The sequence below is a fragment of the Somniosus microcephalus genome, chromosome 14, assembly GCF_052327205.1.
Source record: "Somniosus microcephalus isolate GS21.2 chromosome 14, FLI_Smic_1.0, whole genome shotgun sequence".
In the NCBI taxonomy this organism is placed as follows: Eukaryota; Metazoa; Chordata; class Chondrichthyes; order Squaliformes; family Somniosidae; genus Somniosus; species Somniosus microcephalus.
In genome coordinates this window covers 49,416,665-49,439,754 of record NC_141000.1, presented here as the reverse complement: position 1 = coordinate 49,439,754, position 23,090 = coordinate 49,416,665, and the positions used below count along the sequence as shown (strand labels likewise).

At 45.3% G+C, this 23,090-nt stretch overlaps 1 protein-coding gene across 2 annotated transcripts in view; it reads left to right on the top strand.

The window, feature by feature from the left end:
• LOC147107484 (glycerol kinase) overlaps positions 1–23,090 on the top strand; it is a 125,103-nt gene that overhangs the window by 47,326 nt on the left and 54,687 nt on the right. For both annotated transcript variants that reach the window (XM_086006555.1, XM_086006556.1), the window contains exons 9-12: positions 8,052–8,087; positions 12,215–12,282; positions 22,674–22,716; positions 22,979–23,059. In XM_086006555.1, coding sequence (XP_085862681.1) covers positions 8,052–8,087; positions 12,215–12,282; positions 22,674–22,716; positions 22,979–23,059 — 228 coding nt within the window. The remainder of the gene's footprint in view (positions 1–8,051; positions 8,088–12,214; positions 12,283–22,673; positions 22,717–22,978; positions 23,060–23,090) is intronic.

The window sequence follows — 23,090 nt, the reverse complement described above, 5'->3', positions numbered from 1 at the left end:
TCTAAATGGCCACTTCAAAATACAGGCTGCTGCGAATCAAGCATGCCAGGTTCATGCCTGATTTGATGACCCTTGCCACTGCCAATAAGGCTCTATAAATTGAATATTTTATCCTATTGTTCCCCTGTGTTTGATTTATACATTCCAAAAGTAGACAAAGTACTCTTATAGAAACATAGAAGATAGGAGCAGGAGTAGGCCATTCGGCCCCTCGAGCCTGCTCCGCCATTCAATGCGATCATGGCTGACCATCCAAATTCAGTACCTCGTCCCTGCTTTCTCCCCATACCCCTTGGTTCCTTTAGCCTTAAGAAATATATCCAACTCCTTCTTGAATATATTTAATGAATTGGCCTCTACTGCCTTCTGTGGTAGAGAATTCCACAGGTTCACCACTCTCTGGGTGAAGAAATTCCTCCTCATTTCTGTCCTAAAAGGCCTACCCCTTATCCTTAGACTGTGACCCCTGGTTCTGGACTCCCCGACCATCGGGAACATCCTTCCTGCATCTAGTCTGTCCAGTCCTGTCAGAATTTTATAAGTTTCAATGAGATCCCTCTCATTCTTCCAAACTCCAGCGAGTACAAGCCCAATCGACCCAATCTCTCCTCGTACGTCATTCCTGCCATCCCAGGTATCAGCCTGGTAAATCTTCGCTGAAGTCCTTCCATGGCAAGAACATCCTTCGTCATAAGGTGACCAAAACTGCACACAATACTCAAGGTGTGGTCTCGCCAAGGCCCTGTACAACTGCAGCAAGACATCCTTGTTCCTGTACTCAAACCCTCGCTACGAAGGCCAACATACCATTTGCCTTCTTAACCGCCTGCTGCACCTGCATGCTTACCTTCAGCGACTGGTGCACAAGGACACCCAGGTCTCGTTGCACTTCCCATTCTCCCAATCTATTGCCGTTCAGATAATTGCCTTCCTGTTTTTGCCACTAAAGTGGATAACCTCACATTTATCCACGTTATATTGCATCTGCCATGCTTCTGCCCAATCACCCAACCTGTCCAAATCATACTGGAGATTCTCGGCATCCTCCTCACAGCACACACGCCCACCCAGCTTTGTGTCATCTGCAAATTTGGAGATATTGCATCTAGTTCCCTTGACTAGATCATTAATATATATTGTGAATATCTGGGGTCCAAGGACTGATCGCTGCGGTACTCCACTGCCTGCCACTTGGAAAAAGACATGTTTATTCCAACTCTTTGCTTTCTGTCTGCCAACCAGTTCTCTATCCAAGTCAATACCTTGCCCCTAATCCCATGTGCCTTAACTTTACACGCTAATCTCTTATGCGGGATCTTATCGAAAGCCTTCTGAAAGTCCGAATACACCACATCCACTGGTTCTCCCTTATCTATTTTACCAGTTACATCCTCAAAAAATTCCAGTAGATTAGTCAAGCACGATTTACCTTTTGTAAATCCATGTTGACTTTGTCCGATCCTGTCACTGTTTTCCAAGTGCTCTGCTATTACATCTTTTATAATGGACTCCAGCAGTTTCCCCCACTACCGATGTCAGGCTTACCGGTCTGTAATTCCCTGTTTTCTCTCTACCACCTTTTTTGAATAGTGGGGTAACATTAGCTACCCTCCAATCCATGGGTACTGTTCCAGATTCTATCGAATGTTGGAAGATGATCAGCACTGCATCTACTATTTCTAGGGCCACTTCCTTAAGTACCCTAGGATGTAGATTAGCAGGCCCTGGGGATTTATCGGCCTTCAATCCCATCAATTTCCCCAACACCATTTCCCTACAAATACTGATTTCTTTCAGTTCCTCCCTTTCATCGGACCTTATGTTCCCCGACATCTCTGGGAGGTTACTTGTGTCCTCCTTTGTGAAGACGGAACCAAAATATGTATTTAATTGGTCTGCCATTTCTTTGTTCCCCATTATAAATTCCCCTGATTCTGACTGCAAGGGACCTATGCTTGACTTCACCAATCTTTTTCTCTTCACATATCTATAAAAGCTTTTACAGTCAGTTTTTATGTTCCCTGCAAGGTTACTCTCATATTCTATTTTCCCCTTCTTAATTAATCCCTTTGTCCTCTGTTGAATCCTAAACTGCTCCCAATCCTCAAGTTTACTGCTTTTTCTGGCCAATTTATATGTCCTCTCCTTGGATCTTATGCTATCCCTAATTTCCCTTGTTATCCACGGTTGAGTCACCTTTTTTGTCTTATTTATATGCCAAACTGGGATGAACAAATTCTGCAGTTCATCCATGTGGTCTTTGAATGTTTGCCATTGCCTATCCACCGTCAACCCTTTGAGTGACATTCCCCAATCAATCCTACCCAATTCGCACCTCAGACCATCGTAGTTTCCTTTATTTAAATTCAGGACCCTAGTCTCTGAGTCAACTACTTCATTCTCCATCTTAATGAAGAATTCGATCATATTATGATCGCTCCGACCCAAGGGGCCTCGTACAACAAGATTGCTAATTAATCTTTTCTCGTTATATAATACCCAGTCTAAGATGGCCTGACCTCTGGTTGGTTCCTCGACGTATTGGTCCAGGAAACCATCCCGTAAACACTCCAGGAATTCCTCCTCCACAGTATTGTTACTAATTTGGTTAGCCCAGTCTATATGTAGATTAAAGTCACCCATGATGACTGCTGTGCCCTTATTGCACGCTTCTCTAATTTCCCTTTTAATGCCATCCCCAACCTCCGCATTACTGTTTGGAGGTCTATATACCACTCCCATGAATGTTTTCTGCCCCTTGGTATTTCTCAGTTCTACCCATACAGATTCCACATCATCAGAGCTAATATCCTTCCTTACAATTGTGTTAATCCCTTCTTTAACCAGCAATGCTACCCCACCTCCCTTTCCTTTTTGCCTATCTTTCCTGAATATTGAATACCCCTGGATGTTCAATTCCCAGCCTTGGCCACCCTGGAGCCATGTTTCCATAATCCCAATCAAATCATATTTGTTTACCTCTATTTGCGCAGCGAATTCATCCACCTTATTACAAATGCTCCTCGCATTAAGACACAAAACCTTCAGGCTTGTTTTTTTAACGCTCTTAGACCTATTAGAATTATTATTTACTATGGCCATGTTTGATTTTAAACCGTTGATTTCTCTGACTGCCACTTTTGTTTTTCTCCTTCCTATCTTTTGCTTTTATCCTTGTTTCCCTTTCCTCTGTCCCCCTGCTCAGTTTCCCAACCCCCTGCCATTTTAGTTTGAACCCTCCCCCAGAGCACTAGCAAACACTCCCCCCTAGGACATCGGTCCCGGCCCTGCCCAGGTGCAAACCGTCTGGTTTGAACTGGTCCCACCTCCCCCAGAACCGGTTGCAATGTCCCAGGAATTTGAATCTCTCCCCCTCGCACCATTCCTCTAGCCATGTATTCATCTGAAATATCCTTCTATTTCTACTCTGACTAGCACGTGACCCTGGTAGCAATCCTGAGATTGCTACCTTTTTGAGGTCCTATTTTTTAATAGGATGGTGCCGGTTGATGAAAAATTCTGGATAACAGAGAGGTTTACCTACCAAGGCAATTTTTAACACAAACAAAAATAAAAAATCAAGAAATGTACTGTATAATTGGATACTCACCTACAGAATGTTCCGTTAAATGTATGGTAGAATTGGCAAGATTACCGGTTATTGAGGTGTTGTTTTGTATTGAGATATATCTATTTTGCCAGTTATTAAAGTATTCCGGATGATAAAGTGCTGTGTAAATAAGAGTTTACTGTAGTGTAAATCTAAAAACTGCATTTAGTTACATGGAAATGCACTGGGAAGAATTACTTGATTTCATTGGGAAGCCATTATAATAAGACTGTTAGAAGCTTCTAAAGGAATTAATGATGTGTGCCAAAAAGGCGTGAGGCCCAAGCCATGTTAACCCCCTCATTACCAGAGACTGCCTTCTGGAACACATTGGAAATCTAGCAGCCCGTCCACCTGCTGTGCACAGTTTCTGACACAGCTACAATTTAAAGCGGTGATGCACCTCAAAGCGAGTTTTCTTCCCTTGCTTTGATTTCTGATTGTCCAACCTGAAGGATTTGTTTGGTGCTGATATGAGTAAAAGGTCTGTTGCCCGCTTTTCAGAAGCCTCTCTGGAGGTAGTATTAGATGAAGTGAGGGCACGGATGGAGAATTTCATCACCACAAACCGCAGGAGCATCCCCGGGGCCACAGTTGTGCGGGAGTGGACAGAAGTGGCTGATAAGGTCAGTAGCATCAGCATCACCCCCTGGAACTGGGTTCAGGTTCAATGTAGAAAGAAGTTCAGTGACATCAGAAGAGTAGCAAGGATGAGTACACCTCTTCATCACTCCAGCTCTCTCAGCTGCACTTTACAACACTCCTTTTAGCTCCTCCCCCACCACATTCAAAATCTCCTACCCTTCGTCACATCTTTCAACACACAATCACAAGGGCACAATGCAACACCTCTCTTTCTCATTCAAAACACACTCCCTTATTTCTCCTCCACACACTAACACCATTCTATCTTGCTTTTTCTCCACCTTCTCAATACATTGAGGACAAACATCATTGCCCTCAGACACGCAGAGCAGGAATCCCTTAAGATCACTGGGCCAGGCAAAGCAATGAGCATCGGGGAAGGCAAGGCTGGCAGCACTACTCAGCAGTGTCTGTATATTACTTGTAAATCTTCGTTCACCTCAGCAAATATGCAACAACTTCAGGCTGCATTCTCAAGATGGCGGCCTCCTTATGTCCAGTTTCTCTGTGCCATCATAACTCATGTCCTTATTCTTTTTACTCTAGGTCCTTCTCAACATCAAGAGCCTCATGAAGAAGAGACCTCAGAAGAGCAGAATCCTCCTGAGGATGCACTTCACGCACTCTACCCCTCTTTAGCACCAGCTCAGATATTGACCCAACACGTGGGTTAGATAGTGAGTTAGAGGGGTGTGCATGTGGTGAAACACTGAGCACAAGTGGGCAGCAGCGGGCAGTGGTGGCCGCAGCAGTCCAGGAGCAAGCTCACTACAGGGCGAGGACCTCTTCCGGCTCTGCTGATCAGAGTAGAGATGAGGACTTAAGCGGCCCAACCATGAAAACAAAACTGCAGGTATCACGCAAAACAGTTATATCTGGTATTCGAAGGCATGTAAAGTCCATTTCCAGCCTGTGTGGTGTCATCTTGCCCGTCATCAGCTCTCTCGAGTCCACGTTGGAGAGTGTGGTCACATCTAGCGATGTTACAGCCAGGCCCTCATGTGAGGCGCTGTTGCCAGCCTTTGATGGAAGCGCAGACAGCTGCCCTGCAGGCTCTGGGTTCCACGTTGGAGAGATTGATAGATAGAATACATAGGAGTCACTCCTCTTCTGCAGTTTGCTCTCCCATAGATGAGTGGAAGTGCTAAATCCCAGCCCCACAGTACTGTCGGCACTGCTGCCCCTTCGCCAACCCCTCAACCAATACCTGCTATGGTTCCAGCAAGCCACCTCTAGGCCACGCTATCCCGGCAGCAGCCGAGGTGCAGTGATCTGCAGCCAAGCCCGCGAAGCCTCGAGCCACGCGCATTTCAGGAGTGCAACGAGGACTGTTGATGCAGATGGGCTCTGTGTATGATTCGAGGGCAGGGGATTCGAGGGCAGGGGATTGAACAGGTTGTTGCAAGGTGTCGGCCGTAGCTCAGCTGCTAACGCTCTCGCCTCGGAGTCAGAAAGTTGTAGGTTCATTTCCCACTTCAGAGACTTGAGTGCAAAATCTAGGTTGACCCTTCAGTGCCGTACTGAGGGAGTGCTGCACTGTCAACAGTGCCGTTTTTCAGATGAGACGTTAAACCGAGACCCTGCCTGCCCTCTCGGGTGGACCTAATAGATCCCATGGCACTGAGTTCTCCCCAGTGTCCTGCCCAATCCCTCAAACAACAACACTAAAACAGTATATCTGGTCATTATGACAATGCTGTGTGCATACTGGCTGCTGCGTTTCCTACATTACAACAGTGACTACACTTCAAAAGTACTAAATTGGTTGTAAGTTCTTTGAGACATCCTGAGATTGTGAAACGGACCTCCTGCTACTTCCCTGCCTTCCCTTGGGCTTCCTCATCCGATGAGGACTGCTACTGTTGCTGTGCCTTCCTCAAATAAAGACATCTCTGTAATATGAGGTGGTTCAGCATGCAGCACAGCAGAACGATACAGGAGATTCTTTGTAGGGTATATTCATATCTCCGCCAAGGCACCTGAACCTCTGCTTCAGCATCCCTATGGTGTGCTCAGTAACAATCCAGGCGGTCTCCTGCCGTTGATTATACATGTACAGCTCAGGCAGGGTGATTGCAGAGGGGTGTCATGAGCCTCGCCTGTGGGGGATATCCCTTGTCGAATATTGGGGAAGGGAGATAGGACAGTCTCGCAGGATAAATGCTCTCAAACCCTGAATGTAATGTATAACAGTTTAAAGAATCCAATAAGTAACCAAACTAATATCCTACATAATGTATGCTAACTGGCTTTAAATGGTTATGTTAGGGAAGATGTTCATTCACTTTTCAGATTTCTCTCATCCTATAAAAGATGAATATATATCCCTTGGACAGCAACAGAATTTCTTTTGCCATAAGTCTCGCTGTTAAACTGTCAAGACAAACCCTCTTAAGTTTAAACCAATACGATAGTGCACATTATTTAATGCTAATCAAAATTAATTTTAATGAGCCGTAAATTCCAATCCCTACGGGTGGGTATGCACAGTGTACACACCCGTAGGGACATCAGAAATGCCGGATTCAGGCATGCACAGCGCATGCGCCGAAAACCGGCATTTCCGATCTGCCAAGAATGCTCTGCCCTAGAGAAGGGCCTCTGTGGGGGTGGGGGGGGGGGGGGGGAGTTCTGCTTTCTGGAGAACCTCCGCCCGCAGAAAACCCTTAGAAATCTTATGCCTGGTAAAAGCAGGTGTAAGGCCTGCTTTAACCAGCATAAGATTTGGGAAAAAAGTTTTTTAAAAATATATATATATATTCTCACTCATTTATCATTTAAAAATACTTTTTTTTTAAAGTTAAGTTTATTTTTAAATAAATTTTTGTTTAAAATATTAAATTTATTGTAATTTCAACTAATTTTAAGTGATTTTTTAATAAATTTTATTGTTTTAAAGTATTTTTGGGATGATCTCCATTCATATATTTGACAGGTCTATCTTTGTCAAGTGTACGAAGGGGGATTCCCTTTGATTGGCTCCCCCTGGCCCACGTGATCCCAGGGAGGCTCGTGAACCGCATGCGCCTCTGGGATACGTGGGCCCTGCGCATTTCGAGTTGGAGAGGCCCAGGTTCGGAATTGTCCGGACCTCGGGAGCCCTTGGGTAAGTCCTTAGATTTTTTCCAGATCGGAGGCCTCCGCACGCACCTGAAAATACGGCCCATTGTTTCATGGAGTTTTTCTTTTGATTCTCATCAGACACGGGTGTTAAAATCGGGGATTTAATTTGCGTGTTTGAAAAATTGTGTGTTTTTATGGGGAGAGCGGAGACTGGCATTGGTTAAGTTTTAGAATAGCCATTGTTAGCTATAAACATAACTGATCTAATCACATTTCTCAGAACAAGTAATAATTTATGTTGGCACCAATGTTCCCTGTAAGCTGCGTTTGTTCTGCGCGGCCTGTTTCTTTGAACGCGTGGTCCCTTTAAATTTCTGCGCCTGCGCGATATTTACAATGTAAAAGCTGGTGAATAGCCTACGTGAGATCTTTCACATTACTGCGTGGCCACGAGCGCATCTTAGCGGGAACATTGGTTGGCACTGAATGCACCAAATAGAACCACATCTATAGTGTCTGATAGTAGAAAGTACATTCTTTCAGGATGATCATGGAGGAGAGGGATGGGAAGGAAAACCTATGCAGGGTCTGATGTATTATATTATAAAGCATTAGATAATGTTCAAGAATATAGATTTTAAAAACAGTTCTTACACTTTTTTTAAATGCAGAAACTCTTTAAAATGTGAGCAACCACTGATATATATTTTATTCCCTGTTTTATTTTTAATAGAAATGTGGGGTACTAGCTACTGTACCAATTTCAGGGGTAAGTATATTTTGTTTGTGCATGTGATTTCTTCTCCTGCTGAAAGTCCTAGAGATGGTTTTTTGCCAATGCAATCCAGAAATATGATGACAATAGAGATCCTGTGCTCGTTCAAACTTTTGAAGATGTCACATGCAGTATGACTGAGTTATGTCCTGATTCATGGTATCAGGAATATGACATTGTTTCTGTTTAGTATAACTATTTTAAATTTTAAAACCAAATCGTTATAAATACTTGCTAAAAGAATAATTTCAATCTGAGCATTCAAATTTAACTAGTGTTTAATAACAAGTTGGTTAAATTTGTTCCATATAGTTTTCACTTTGTTGTTGAAAAAACCTTAATATAAATGCCAACAGAGGGATCCCAAAATTTAAGAAAGTTCTAACTTACTGCAGTATCCAGCAAATATTTATATAACTCGGAACAGTGCCATTCATATGGTCAGAACTCCAATTTGCTGGATTTGTTTAATTTTTGTGGGAATTAAAAAAAAAAAAAAAAAAAAATGTCCTGTTGATTAGATAGTGGGAGCTAAGGAGAGAAATTTGCCCCACCACTTTTTCTTTCTGCTTTAAAAACAAAAGGAATGCATGGTTTGTGTATCAGTTATCTATTCTGAATACAGTGTGACTGAAAATGTATTTTTTTCCCCAAAAGATTTAATCTTCAGGCTTCTGAAGTGATCAAGGTTGTGTTATATTGGGCCAGAAATTCGTGGCCAAAGGCGTGAGTACGGTCGGGGTACTCACGCATCTGGCCGTTGGAAATGCCGGCGTTCAGCATGCACAGCGCATGCAGGGAACGCCGGCATTTCCAGACCCGAGGTCTAGGCACAGCGCGTGCGACTGCACAGGCAGCGCTTGCGCAGTGAACTTTGTAGATTTCATTCATGGATTCAGTGAGGGTAAGTCCTTACAAGTTACACTTGAAAAAAGCAGGTGTAAAGTTATTCCAAGGTTGCGGAGGAAGATATATTTTATCGTGGAGCTTCTGAAATGCAATATTTTTGTTTGGGAAAGGGAGGGAAGTTATTTTAAGAAATTTTAAGTAAGTTTTAAAGTTTAAATTTTTTTTTTTTTTTTTTTTAAACGGGTTTTCAGAACGGTAGGTAGAAGGAGCAATTGTGGCTGTGTGAATGGAATGTGAGAATGAGTTATGTATGTATGTCCACATATATTCCTTTACGTATATGTATGTATGTTTTATATTCCTCTACTAATGTGTATGAATGTATGTTTTTAATTATGATTTTCCAATAAGTTACTTTCTCTGAAAGTCATAATTAAATAATACATTCATACACATAAGTAAAGGAATATATACATAACACGCAAAGGAATATATACAGACATACATACTTTCAGAAGCTCCACGATAAAAAAATATCTTCCTCCGCAGCCTCTGGAGCAACTGTACCCATGCTTTTTTCATGTGTAAGTTGTAATGACTTGACCTCACTGAAAGCATGAATGAAAGCGGCGAATTTTACTGCGCACGCGCTGCCTGTGCAGTCGCACGCGTTCTGCCTCTGAACCCCTTCGTTCAAAGGACAGGAAATGCCGGTTTCCCCCACATGCACTGTGCATGCTGAAAACTGGCATTTCCTCCGGCCAGACGCGTAAGTACCCCGACCGTACTCGTGCATTTGGAAGGGAATTACTGGTCCAACATTTCACATGTCAATAAAATGAAAAATTTAACAATTGCACGATTTGCCCCCTCGCATCTGCGACTGAGGGTCCAAGGAGGTGCATTGCGCAAGAGGTCATCGTCGTACGTATCCTCACACTGTTCCCTTTCGGGAACTGTATGAAGTGGTGGAAGGATTTATGGCCGTGATTAACGCTCATTCCGTGACCGTAACCATCTTTGAACCAGCCATTAGGGTGGTTAGTCCTATGGCGTGAGGGTTTTACGGGCTCCCACAACCCATCTGAGGGGGGGGGGGGCCACCCACACCCACACCCACGGACGCAAGTGTCCCGCTGGATGTCCACCCAGAATTTATAGTTGGAGCTCCGACTCCACTTGCCGGGACTGTCTGGAGTGGGGTTCGAAACCCTACTCCTTCTGGCCCAGCGGCGGGGATGCTTACTGCTACGCAAAAGGCCCACTCCGCACAAAAGGTGACACCCATACGTTTCCTGCGCCTTTTCCCTCCCCGTGACTGGAGCCCTATGCTGCCACTTGAAAGACCAAGCTATCATCTGCCCTTTTTGCGGCGCCTTTGACTTCTCATTACCAATGATGAGCAGGCGCTGCGCCTCCACCTCCTTGAGGAGATTGCTGAGGTCATCATCAGTTCAATTGTGAGTTCTTTTAATGCCGTGAAGTGTGCTCATTCCAGCCATTTCACGTTGCTAATCGGATTGGGCCTTTGGCATAGCGGTAGAATCCCCGCTGCTGGGCCAGATCAGGGTAGGGTTTCGAACCCCGCTCCAGACAGTCCCGGCAAGTGGAGTCGGAGCTCGGGCTCTAAATTCTGGGTTGACATCCAGTGGGATATTTGCGTCCGTGGGTGTGGGTGGCCCCCCCTCCTTGTATAGCTTGTGGGAGCCCGTAAAACCCTCCCGCCATAGGACTAACCGCCCTAATGGCTGGTTCAAAGATGGTTACGGTCACGGAATGAGCATTAATCATGGCCATAAATCCTTCCACCACTTCATACAGTTCCCCAAAGGGAACAGTGTGAAGACACGTATGACGACGACATTGCTAAATAAATAAATGGAATTAAAAAAATTCTTTTAGGGCTTTTAAAAGTCTTTAAATTGCTTTAATCTGTTTAAAACTACTTCAGATTCTTCAAAATAATGTAAACATTTTTAAAAGTTTATAAAAGTTACCAAACTCTTCAAAAAACTTCCAAAAACCTATTCCTATTTAAACTGCTGCTTTGCATGTAAAAATGCTTAGCAGCTTGACAGAAACATTGGGGGCGTGTCCTGCTACAATGAGACCTTAAGGGGCGTGTCTCACTTGCACTGCACGCTCCAGGCTTCGCGCTGGCTGCACTCCTGGGCGGCGTGACGTCATACGCTGCCCGGGATTCTTCTGTTTGAAACACCAATTCCAGGCGTCCCTGGAGCTGATCGGCAGGAGCGCAGGGTAAGTGCATATACGGGGCTTGCACGCGCAGCAAGCCCCGTTCACGAATTTCTGGCCCATTATTAGTATGCTCTTAAGCTTCAGGTTTGGTAGCCAGCAGTTATTAATCCTAACAAGTATTTTATGTTAAGAAATGAGAATTTTCTCATTTTCTTAACGTAAAAAAGCAGACCAAAAATGTAATTCAGAAGACAACAACAACGTGCATTTATATAGTGCCTTTAACGTAGTAAAACGTCCCAAGGCACTTCACAGGAGCGATTATTAAGCAAAATTTGACACCGAGCCACATAATGAGATATTAGAGGTAGGTTTTAAGGAGCAGCTTAAAGGAGGAGAGAGGTAGAGAGGTGGTGGAGAGGTTTAGGGAGAAAATTCTAGAGCTTAGCGCCTTTACAGCTGAAGGCACGGCTGCCAATGGTGGAGCGAAGAAAATCAGGGATGTGCAGGAGGCCAAAATTGTAGGAGCACAGTGATCTCTGAGGGTTGTAGGGCTGGAGGAGGTTACAGAGATAGGGAGGGAGCGAGGCTATGGAGGGATTTGAAAACAAGGATGAGCATTTTAATAGACGTTCTACTATCTATCTTTTAAAGAGAAACCCAAGTTGAATTATACGAAAACCAGTATCTTTTATATTAGCTGGTCATGTATTAGTATTTCTGAAGGAATAATAACTAAAATATTAGAACATATCTCACTGTCCACATTATTTCTCATATTGTTCTATTTATTCTGTCCTACCGTGCATATACCTGAATGACAAAACTTACAACTAGATGGAAAAACTAACCTGCACAAGAAAGCCAGTTATTATAAAGTATGGGTGTCTTTGATAGTGTATTATCAAGTTGCAACACAATTTCTTAATTGCGATAACTTTATAAACTGCCATCATGATTTACCCCACAATTTGTGTTAATCGCTTTATAATTCACTCCAAACAATATTTTCTACTTGCAATGCAAGTTCAGAGGAAGTAATTATGCTTACATTTATGTGCTATCTTTATCAGTGTTTAGGTGACCAATCTGCTGCCTTGGTTGGACAGATGTGTTTTAAGCCTGGACAGTCAAAGAACACGTAAGTTTGAACTTTTAAGAAAACCTCTTGCAATTTGCCACAGGTTGTTAGTGATGGAGGTATTCAAACTTAGGCGTAGAAATTGGGTATAGCCTCGCTTGAGGCGTTAGAACTGGCGGAGCGCTAAGTTTATAGCCAGACGAAAGTTATCGCTGCCTGGCGAGATATTGGGTTGCATCGCCCCCAAAGGGGATTGAGGCGCTAATTCAGCCGTTGCACGGTGCTCTTAAGGCGCAAAAGTTCAGGCGCTACTCAATATCGACGCGGACGGGCGCAGCGCAGGTGATCTCAATTACGGGAAACCACGAGACCTCCAGGCGCCGGCCGGCTCTTAAAGGGGTGGGTCAGTCAGCTTGAGCTTCAACACCCAACGCCCTGTAGGCCTCAGATTCGGCGCTCGCCCTTGTCTGGCGGTACAAACTTGTTCAGCATGGAGAAGGTTAGACAGAGAGCAGAGCGCTTCAGCACTGAGGCTCTGGACCACTTGGTGGCTGCAGTTGAATGCCGTCGAGAGGTCCTGTATCCGGATAATGGCAAGAGGCCGAATCAGAAGGCTTACCGACGATCTTGGAGGGAGGTTGCTGTGAGGGTCAACTCCAGCAGCATGGCGACCAGGACCCCTGTTCAGTGCAGGAAGAAATTCAACGACCTCACACGGATCATTAGGGTGAGTGATGGTTTAGCAATCTTCTGATTCCGTCCATCTGCAGCTGACTTCGGGCACCCTGCTGCAATGATGCCCCAATGGCCATCTGTCAGCATGCACCCATGGCCCTTTCTGGGCACACACATGGACAGATGTCTCAAGGCCTCATGTAAGGGCTCTTGCACCATGGGGGGCATGCGACGATCTCTCAAGGCATCATGTTACAGAACTTCCCCTTCTTTCCCCTGCAGTCCAAGCTGGCGATGATCCGGAAAGAGCAGCGTCCAACCGGTGGCGGACCTCCACAAGTGGTCACTCTGACGGATCTGGAGGAGAGAGTGCACCAGATGCTTGGAGGGCATCTGTCTGGTCCTGTGACCACTGCATCTGCAGACCCCATTACCGACAGCGAGGGTAAGACTCTCACCTTTTTCACCTGTTGCCTTCCACTTGGTCCCCCCGCCAGCATGCATCCTCAGTGTGCAGCCATGTCAGAGCCTTGCCGCAATCTGGCATGCCTTTCAGCAAAGCTGTCCTTTTGCTAAAGCCACTCTTCCACCTCCCACTTTCAGATGAAGCAGCACCAACTCGGGCTCAATGCACTGAAGCTGCCAGTGCCAGTGCCACCGGAGGCGAGGACCAGGAGGAATCCGGACCAGCCATTGCAGAATCCGGGGAACTGACACATCTACAGACTGGGGATAGTAGTCCCCTGGAGGGGAGGGGGGGGAGGCTCTGAGGATGAACCAGTTGCCGGACCAAGCGGCATGCAGCAACGCACGGGGGATAGGCAAGTTCGGCCACCGTCTCCCCAGAGGGCAAGACAGGTCGTGATGACTGCTGCACAGAGTGCAGATGAGGTGCGTCGCCTGGCTGAGATGAGCAAACAGGCCTGGGTCAGACACACGGAGCTGATGGCTGCAGTCGAGAAGATGCCTGAGTCAATAGATTCATTGGCTAAGAGTATGTTGGACTTCGGGGCAACAATGGAGAGGACTCTCCAGGGCTTTGGGGCAACAATGGACAGGACTCTGCAGGTGTTCGGGCCAACAATGGACAGGTCTATCCAGGGCTTCGGGGCAACAATGGACAGGACTATCCAGGGCTTCGGCCCAACAACGGAGAGGACTGTCCACGGCTTTGAGTCGGCTATGGAAAGGACTGTTCAGGGCTTCGGACAATCCCTGGAAAGGTCTGTGCAGGGCTTGTCCGAGGCAGTGGAGCGGTCGGCACCTGGCTTGTCCGAAGCAATGGGAAGAACTGTCCAGGCCTTCTCTGAAGCACTGGCACCTGGCACACAGGTCCTCACTGTTGCCACGCAGTCACTTGCTGGGCTCCTCCACAGCCAGATTGACGCAACGCGATCTCTCACTGTAGCCACCCTCTCTGCATCAGTTAGGATCACCCCGGGCCCTTCCAGTCCCATACAAGGCCAGCAATCAGTGGAGCATGCAATTGTGTCGGATGAGCCGAGCCGCTCCCCTCAGATAGGCAGTGTGTCGTCCGACCATGGTGCAGGTGTCCTCTCTCGGCAGGAGACCACTGCACATGCCAGCGCTGGGACGCCTGCATTGCAGCTGCCACCACCTGCAGGCCACACTGCTTCCAGCCATGGTCACATCAAGCATCCTGCGTCCGCACCCTCCAAGCCCAGAGGTCGGCCAGGCCGTCCCTCAGGGGCTTCTGCACTTGCAGACAGTCAGCAGGCGTCCCCCAGCCTTGAGGCCGCCACTGGGGTCCAATTACGTAGGAGCAGCAGGGAGGGAAGGGGCCGGGCGCGAAAGAGAAGTCGTTCTCCCTCAAGGGGCCAGTTGTAGAGGGAGGTGCTGAGACGTTTGTTTGTCCAAATTCAAGGACACCCTCACCTGTTGTTATATTTGCAGAAGGTTTGTTGAGTTTTGCGGCTTTGCCGAACAGTTCAGTTATTTTGAAAGTTATGGTTTCTGTTGACATTACGTTGTTTAGCTGTAATGAAAGACTTTTGTGCCAATAAACAGAAGTTTCAATGTGGCATGGTGCATGTGACTAGTTTCAGTGATGCTGGCATTCAGAGGCCCTCAAACATCCAAAGTGCGCATGAGTTAAGACTCTCATCATTCCGCCACAGGGGTCTCGACACGAGTCCAGATGAGCCTCTGACATATGGCCCTTCCACTTTCAGCAGCCCTTCCATCTTCCTCCTCCTCCGCCTGCTCTTCCTCCTCCTCCTCCTCATACTCCTCCTCCGCCTGCTCCTCCTCCTCCTCCTCCGCCTGCTCTTCCTCCTCCTCATACTCCTCCTCCTCCGCCTGCTCTGCTGGTCGTTGAGGGACAGCTGGAATTGGCTGGGTGCGTCGATTCGCCAAGTTGTGGAGCATGCAGCAGACGACGACGATGTGTGCCACTTGCTGCGGCGAGTACTGCAGGGATCCCCCCGAATGTTCCAGACATTGGAAACGCTTTTTGACAACACCAATAGTGTGCTGTTTACTGTGCCTGGTCGCCTGATGGCCGCTGCTGATCAGCTCTTCTGCTGGGGTGTCGGCCACACGGAGTGTTGTCATCAGCCATGGCCAGAGAGGATAGCCCTTGTCCCCAGTAAGCCAGCCTCGTCTTCGAGGCAGCCCCTCAAAAAGGTTACAAACTGAGGTCAACCGCAGGATAAAGGCATCGTGGCTGCACCCTGGGAAATGCGCGGTGACTGCCATGATGATTTGGCGGTGGTCACAGACCAGCTGCATGTTGAGGGAGTGCAACCCCTTGCGGTTGCGGAAGTCCTAAGGATGATGGCATGGCGCCCTCAAAGCCACGTGTGTGCTGTCAGTCGACCCCTGCACCATGGGGAAGTCCGCAATAGAAGCGACACCCTGCGCGCCCTCCGCCTGCTTGTGCAGGGTCCGAGGGAAGGTCATGATTTGACGCCTTCGCCTATAAAGGGCTTCTGTAACTTGCCGGATGCAACAGTGGACTGCAACCTGAGCGACAGTCGCAATGTCCCCAATGGCTGACTGAAAGGATCCGTTGGCATAAAAATGGAGGCCATCAGTCAGTTTAGCCATCACGGACAGAGAGGTTCTGCAGCGTTCACGCGGCTGCAGATCCTGACCAAACCGGTGGCACAGATCAGTAACAATGTCCCTCCAGAATCGGAGCCTTCCCAAACACTGCGCCTCCGACATGTCAAGGCTTGTCACCTGCTGCCTAAAGACCCTCGCAGCTTCCCGTCGGATTGGCCGACCTCCATTGCCCCTCCTCCTTCTGGCCAATCCCGGCCCCCTCTCCCGCCGTCTCTCTGTCCCTTCACAGTGTTGGGCGATGAGGCCGTCGCCCTCCAAACAAACTCTCATTCCGATGCCAGTTGGTCAAAAGGCTTTTAGGTGTAGTGCTGCAAGTGCTTCGGACAGGTTTGAAGGACCCAAGTACTGTAAAGCTAAATTCCCAGAACTCCGCTCCACATTAGCTCGCCAACTCTCTCTAGCAACGATCGCAATGAGCAGGCCAAGTGGCAGAAGATTCTGCACTAAAGCTGTCCCCTTTAAATAGCGCCCCCCTACTCCGAGAAGGGCCTGTTAGCCCTCCTTCGAACTGTCACTAATAGCGCTGGGCGCTAAGGCTCCGGGCGCCACCCAATATGCGCTCAGGCGATCCTAGAAGGCGTTGCACACTGAAATGACGTCATGAACTGCTTGCGGGCGCGCGCAAACACTTAGCGCAGGCGCTAAATGTATAGTCAATATCTGAGTTGTTGCTATCTTCATAGCGTCCGCCCCAACATAGGGCTTCGCCCCAATTCTAGGTCTCTTTTTAGGCGCTCAGCGCTACCAACCCAATTTCTAGGCCTTAGTGTTTGAATAGATTTTTTATAGAAGGGGAATTCTCTGCTCTAGCTGCCTTATTAGGTAGTGGTAAAATATGTAAAATTACAATAGTGATATTTAAATCTTTGTATTGGGCCCATCTTCCTGGAGAGGGCATCTCGCAGTTACATTGTTGAAGAGTGCAGAAAAAAGTATCACCTTAACCAATAAGAATTAAGGATTGAGAAAGAAGCAGAGGAACAATGGAGAAGGAGGGTGAATTAGAGTCAGATCAGGTACAGAATGAGAAAAAGAGAAGGAAAGAAGGATTGGATTAAGAGAGAAAAAAGAGATAAAGGAAATGTAAGAAAAAATATTAAAACATTTAAAATTTGACATTTAAAAAATCTCTAACAACAATTGACTACCTACGGGATTGAGATTGAACTGTTTAAATTGTTCCCTTTCTAGTCCAGCGATGTTGATTGACATGATATTAACAATGAGCATGTTGTTTAAAAAGGTACTTAAGCTGTTAAGTTCCAGCCCTAATTTTCTGCAGCGAGTTTAAACGACAATTAATGTGCAAATCCAGCAAGTTCTTAAAAATAATGGGGAAGGCGAGGTGCCGTTTGTGCAAAGCAAATGGCGGAGCAGCGTGAATCAACCAGCAAGTTCTGGAGATTCGCAACGCACGGCGTATCTCGAAATCCCCTGAACTTGCTGGCTGATTTGCGCATTAATAATAGCGCACGTCTTTAACACGCCATTATTTTCCAGCAAGATCAGGCCCAGTATGTCTTGTGTGCATTGAATCTGTGATCAGTTTTCATTTTCATTGGTCAAGTATCTCTTACTTGTTGTTAAATTCTGTTTAGGTCTCTGTTTCTCATACCCAATGTCCAACAATTATATTATGCAAAACCTTATTCCCCAATTTCAATTTTGTCTCCAAATACATTCCACCCAAGAATATTCTACCCAATCACATCCCAGCAAAACTAAATGTTAAGATAAAACCATGACGGTTCTTCATTTACTTTGCTCTATACTCCTAAAATAAAATTGATTGTTTATCAAACATAGAAAATAATTTTTTTTTTTTAAATCAAAATAACTAATCCTACCTTCCAACTTTTACAACAGCTATTACCCACACAACCTGATGTGAACATGCTTAGCTGAGACCTCACTTGAGCAATGCGAGCAAGAAAGCATATGCACAGAAACCTTATTATTCTCTCGTGCTGGTTGCCTTTTGTCTTTTCTGCATGAGCAAAGGATAAGAACATAAGAAATAGAAGCTAGAGTAGGCCATTTGGCGCTTCGAGACTGCTGCACCATTCAACAAGATCATTGCTGATCTTCTACCTCAACTCCACCTTCCCACACTATCCCCATATCCCTTAATTACCTTCGTTTCCAAAAATTTATCGACCTCTGTCTTGAATATACTCAACGACTGAGCATCCACAGCTCTCTGGGGTAGAGAATGCCAAAGATTCACAACCCTTTGAGTGAAGAAATTTCTCCTCATCTCAGTCCTAAATGGCCTACCCCATATTCTGTGATTGTGACCACGTGTTCCAGATTCCCCAGCCAGGGGAAACACTTTCCCAGCATTAACCCTGTCAAGCCCCTTAAGAATTTTATGTTTTAATTAGATCACCCCTCATTCTTCTAAACTCTAGGGAATATAGGCCTAGTCTACTCAATCTCTCCTCATCGGGCAATCCCCTCATCCCAGGAACCAGTCTAGTGAACCTTTGTTGCACTCCCTCTAAGGCAAGTATGTCTTTCCTTAGGTAAGGAGACCAGAACTGTACACATTACTCCCGGTGTGGCCTCACCAATGCCCTGTATAATTGTAATAAGACTTATTTATTCTTATACTCTAATCCCTTTGTAACAAAAGCTAACATACCATTTGCTTTCCTAATTGCTTGCTGTACCTGCATATTAACTTTCTGTGATTTATGTACAAGGACACCCAGGTCCCTCTGAGTGCAAACATTTCCCAGTCTCTCACCATTCAGAAAAATATTCAGCTTTTTTGTTTTTCCTACCAAAGTGGATAACTTCACACTTCCCCACATTTTATTCCATTTGCCAGGTTCTTGCCCACTCAGTCAACCTGCAGCCCCACTTTGCATCCTCCTCACAGCTTACTTTCTCACCTAACTTTGTATCATCAGCAAACTTGGATACGTTACACTCAGTCCTTTCATCTAAGTCATTAATATAGATTGTAAATAGCTGAGGCCCAAGCACTGATCCTTGCGCTAGTTACAGCCTGCCAACCTGAAAAAGTCCTGTTTATTCTTACTCTCTCTTTTCTGTCCATTAACCAATCCTTGATGCAAGCTAATATATTATCCCCAATACCATGAGTCCTAATTTTGTGTAATAACCTCTTGTGTGGCACCTCATCGAATGCTTTTTGAAAATCCAAATAGACTGGGCCGGATATTCTGACCCCTACTGGTGCGTATGAGTTGTGTACGCACCCGTAGGGGCCTTGCAAGTGCCGGTTTCAGGCATGTGAAGCGCATGCGCTAAAACCCGGCACTTTGATCTGTCAAGAATCCTCTTGACAGATCGTCCACCAGCCCGGGAGGTGAGCCTCCGTGGTCAGAGAGTTCCGCTTTCTGCACAACTTCTGATCGCTGAAAACCTTTAACATAGAAACATAGAAGATAGGAGTAGGCCATTCGGCCCCTTGAGCCTGCTCTGCCATTCAATGCGATCATGGCTGATCATCCAAACTCAGTACCCTGTCCCTGCTTTCTCCCCATATCCCTTGATCCCTTTAGCCTTAAGAAATATATCCAACTCCTTCTTGAATATATTTAATGAATTGGCCTCTACTGCCTTCTGTGGAAGAGAATTTCACAGGTTCACCACTCTCTGGGTGAAGAAATTCCTCCTCATCTCTGTCCTAAATGGCTTACCCCTTATCCTTAGACTGTGACCCCTGGTTCTGGACTCCCCGACCATCGGGAACATCTTTCCTGCATCTAGTCTGTCTAGTCCTGTTAGAATTTTATAAGTTTCAATGAGATCCCCTCTCATTCTTCTAAACTCCAGCGAGTATAAGCCCAATCGACCCAATCTCTCCTCATACGTCATTCCTGCAATCCCAAGTATCAGCCTGGTGAATCTTCGCTGCACTCCTTCCATGGCAAGAACATCCTTCCTCAGATAAGGCGACCAAAACTGCACACAATACTCAAGGTGTGGTCTCACCAAGGCCCTGTACAACTGCAGCAAGACATCCTTGTTCCTGTACTCGAACCCTCTCGCTACGAAGGCCAACATACCATTAGCCGCCTGCTGCACCTGCATGCTTACCTTCAGCGACTGGTGCACAAGGACGCCCAGGTCTCGTTGCACTTCCCCTTCTCCCAATCTATTGCCATTCAGATAATAATCTGCCTTCCTGTTTTTGCCACCAAAGTGGATAACCTCGCATTTATCCACATTATATTGCATCTACCATGCTTCTGCCCAATTACCCAACCTGTCCAAATTATGCTGGAGTTTCTCGGCATCCTCCTCACAGCATACACGCCCACCCAGCTTTGTGTCGTCTGCAGACTTGGAGATATTACATCTAGTTCCCTCGTCCAGATCATTAATATATATTGTGAATAGCTGGGGTCCAAGGACCGATCCCTGCGGTACCCCACTAGTCACTGCCTGCCACTCGGAAAAAGAGCCGTTTATTCCAACTCTTTGCTTTCTGTCTGCCAACCAGTTCTCTATCCAAGTCAATACCTTGCCCCCAATCCCATGTGCCTTAACTTTACACGCTAATCTCTTATGTGGGACCTTATCGAAAACCTTTTGAAAGTCCAAATACACCACATCCATTGGTTCTCCCTTATCTATTTTACCAGTTACATCCTCAAAAAATTCCAGTAGATTAGTCAAGCACAATTTACCTTTGTGCTCTGCTATTACATCTTTTATAATGGACTCTAGCATTTTCCCCACTACCAATGTCAGGCTTACCGGTCAAGAGTTTAAAAAAATAAAATGTTTTCACTCATTTATAATTTTAAAAAACTTTTTTTTTTAAATCTAAGTTTATTTTTAGCCCTGTAAAAAAACTTAAATTTTATCAAAAAATTAAATTTTTGTTTAAAATATTAATGTAATTTTAACTAATTTTAAAAATGTGATTTTAAAAATTATTTAATGTTTAACTGTTTTTCAAGTGATTCCCCATTCATACTTTTGACAGATCTGTGCGTAGAGACCTGTCAAAAGTGTGAAGGGGGATTCCCTCCTTTGATTGGTTCCCCATGGCCCACGTGAGCCCAGGGACGCTTGCAAACCGCATGCGCCCCTGGGATACCTGGGCCTCTGAGCATTTCGTAGATCAGAGGCCCAGGATCGGAAGTCTCGGGACCTACGGAGCCAGCAGGTAAGTGTGTAGATTTTTTCCGATCCGAGGCATCCGCCCGTAGGAAGCCTCCGATCGGAAAATCTGACCTACTACATCCACTGGTTCCCCCTTATCCATCCTACTAGTTACATCTTCAGAAAATTCTAACAGATTTGTCAAACAGGATTTCCCTTTCATAAAACCATGTTGACTCTGCCTAATCAGATTATGATTTTTTAAGTGCCCTGTTGCCACGTCCCAATAGGGACCAAAGCGTGCTCCCAGGACACGCACTCTTAGTGAGTGTTCCCAAGCAACAGGTCCTGCTCCTGCCTTCACGTCACTGGTCTGCCTTCCTCCCCTCTCAGGAGCTTTGGGCCATGAGTCACTCTTTCCCCAGACTTATTTGCTGTCAGGCCCTGGAATCTCTGTTTTCTCTTGGCCATAGCGCTATGTTTCATTACTCTCCCAGACGTAGCACCTACTCCCTAAACTTCAGAACCTCCTTTAGTTTATTTAAAGCTTTTTGACTTGCATTTTGTACATTAATCAACTCTCAGCTGACTATTGACCACAAAATCTTCAGGTCAATTACCATCAATACAAAATTTGATGTATTTTTCCTGTCAGCAGTAACTTGGTTTCCTCAAGGCAGCAGTGTCAAAATCAATGAGGCAAAAATTCCGATCCCTACGAGTGAGCACGCGCTGTGTACTCACCCGTAGGGACATCGGAAATGCCGGTTTCAGGCATGCACTGCGCATGCGCTGGAAACCGGCATTTCCGATCTGTCAAGAAAGCTCTCGACAGATCCTCCGGCTGCCCTGGAGCAGGGCCTCTGCGGGTGGAGAGTTCCGTTTTTTGGAGATACCTCCGCCCGCAGAAAACACTTACAATTCTTGCACCTGTAAAAGCAGGCGTGCTTTTACCAGGCTAAGAGTTGAAGTAAAAAAAAAAAAATTTCCACTGATTTATTATTTTTAAATACTTTAAGGAAAGGCAAGTTTATTTTTAGCCCTGTTAAAATCTTTAATTTTTTTCAAAAATTTAAATTTTTGTTTAAAATAGTTAATTTATGTAATTTATAGTCATTTTAAAAATGTGATTTAAAAAAAAAAAAAATATTTGAAGTTTTGCTTATGTTTTGAGAGTGATCTCTATTCATAGATTTGACGGGTCTTCCTGTCTTGATTGAAGATTAGAATCAAACGGCAATTTAAAAACCAAATTATTAAATGTTTTCCTTGGTGAAGTATATTGCCCTGCTTTAGCACTTGAGCAAATAATCTGGACTGTCACTTAATTGCAGTATTTTATGGAGTGATGCCTTGCTAGAGTTGGCCATCTATTGGATGAGACATTACATTGAGGCCTTGGAGGTAGATTTAAATGATCCCATGGCACTATTTGAAGAAGAGCAGAGTTCTCTTGGTATTCTGGGCAACATTTCTTTCTCAGCCAGTGCCATAAAATGAAAAATAATGAACTGGCTATATCAAAATATTTTTTCTTGTTGGCGCTTTTAATATTTATAGACTAATTTATTGTATTTTACATATGTATATCCTTTTCTCTTTAGATACGGAACAGGTTGTTTCCTCCTGAGTAACACAGGCGAGAAGGTTAGTCTGTCTGTGCTTTAAAGTCTGAGATTTGGGCAGAGGGGAAGTACATTTTTTCCTATGTAAAATTGAGAGCAGGATTGAAGAAAATATTAAACTACTGAACATTATATACTGATGAATCTAGTGGCCAAAACCTAAAGCTGTGTTCAGTTTATAATTCACTCTTCCACAACTATACATTTCCTTGCCATGCACAATCTTATTCATATTCCAACATAATGTTATTTTACAGTTGGACTAACAAGCTTGTTCTTCACAGCCTGTGATGTCTAAACACGGACTTCTGACAACATTAGCGTATAAAATGGGCAAGGACAAGCCTGCAATCTATGCACTAGAGGCAAGTTTTGTTTTTATTAAGCTTATGATTG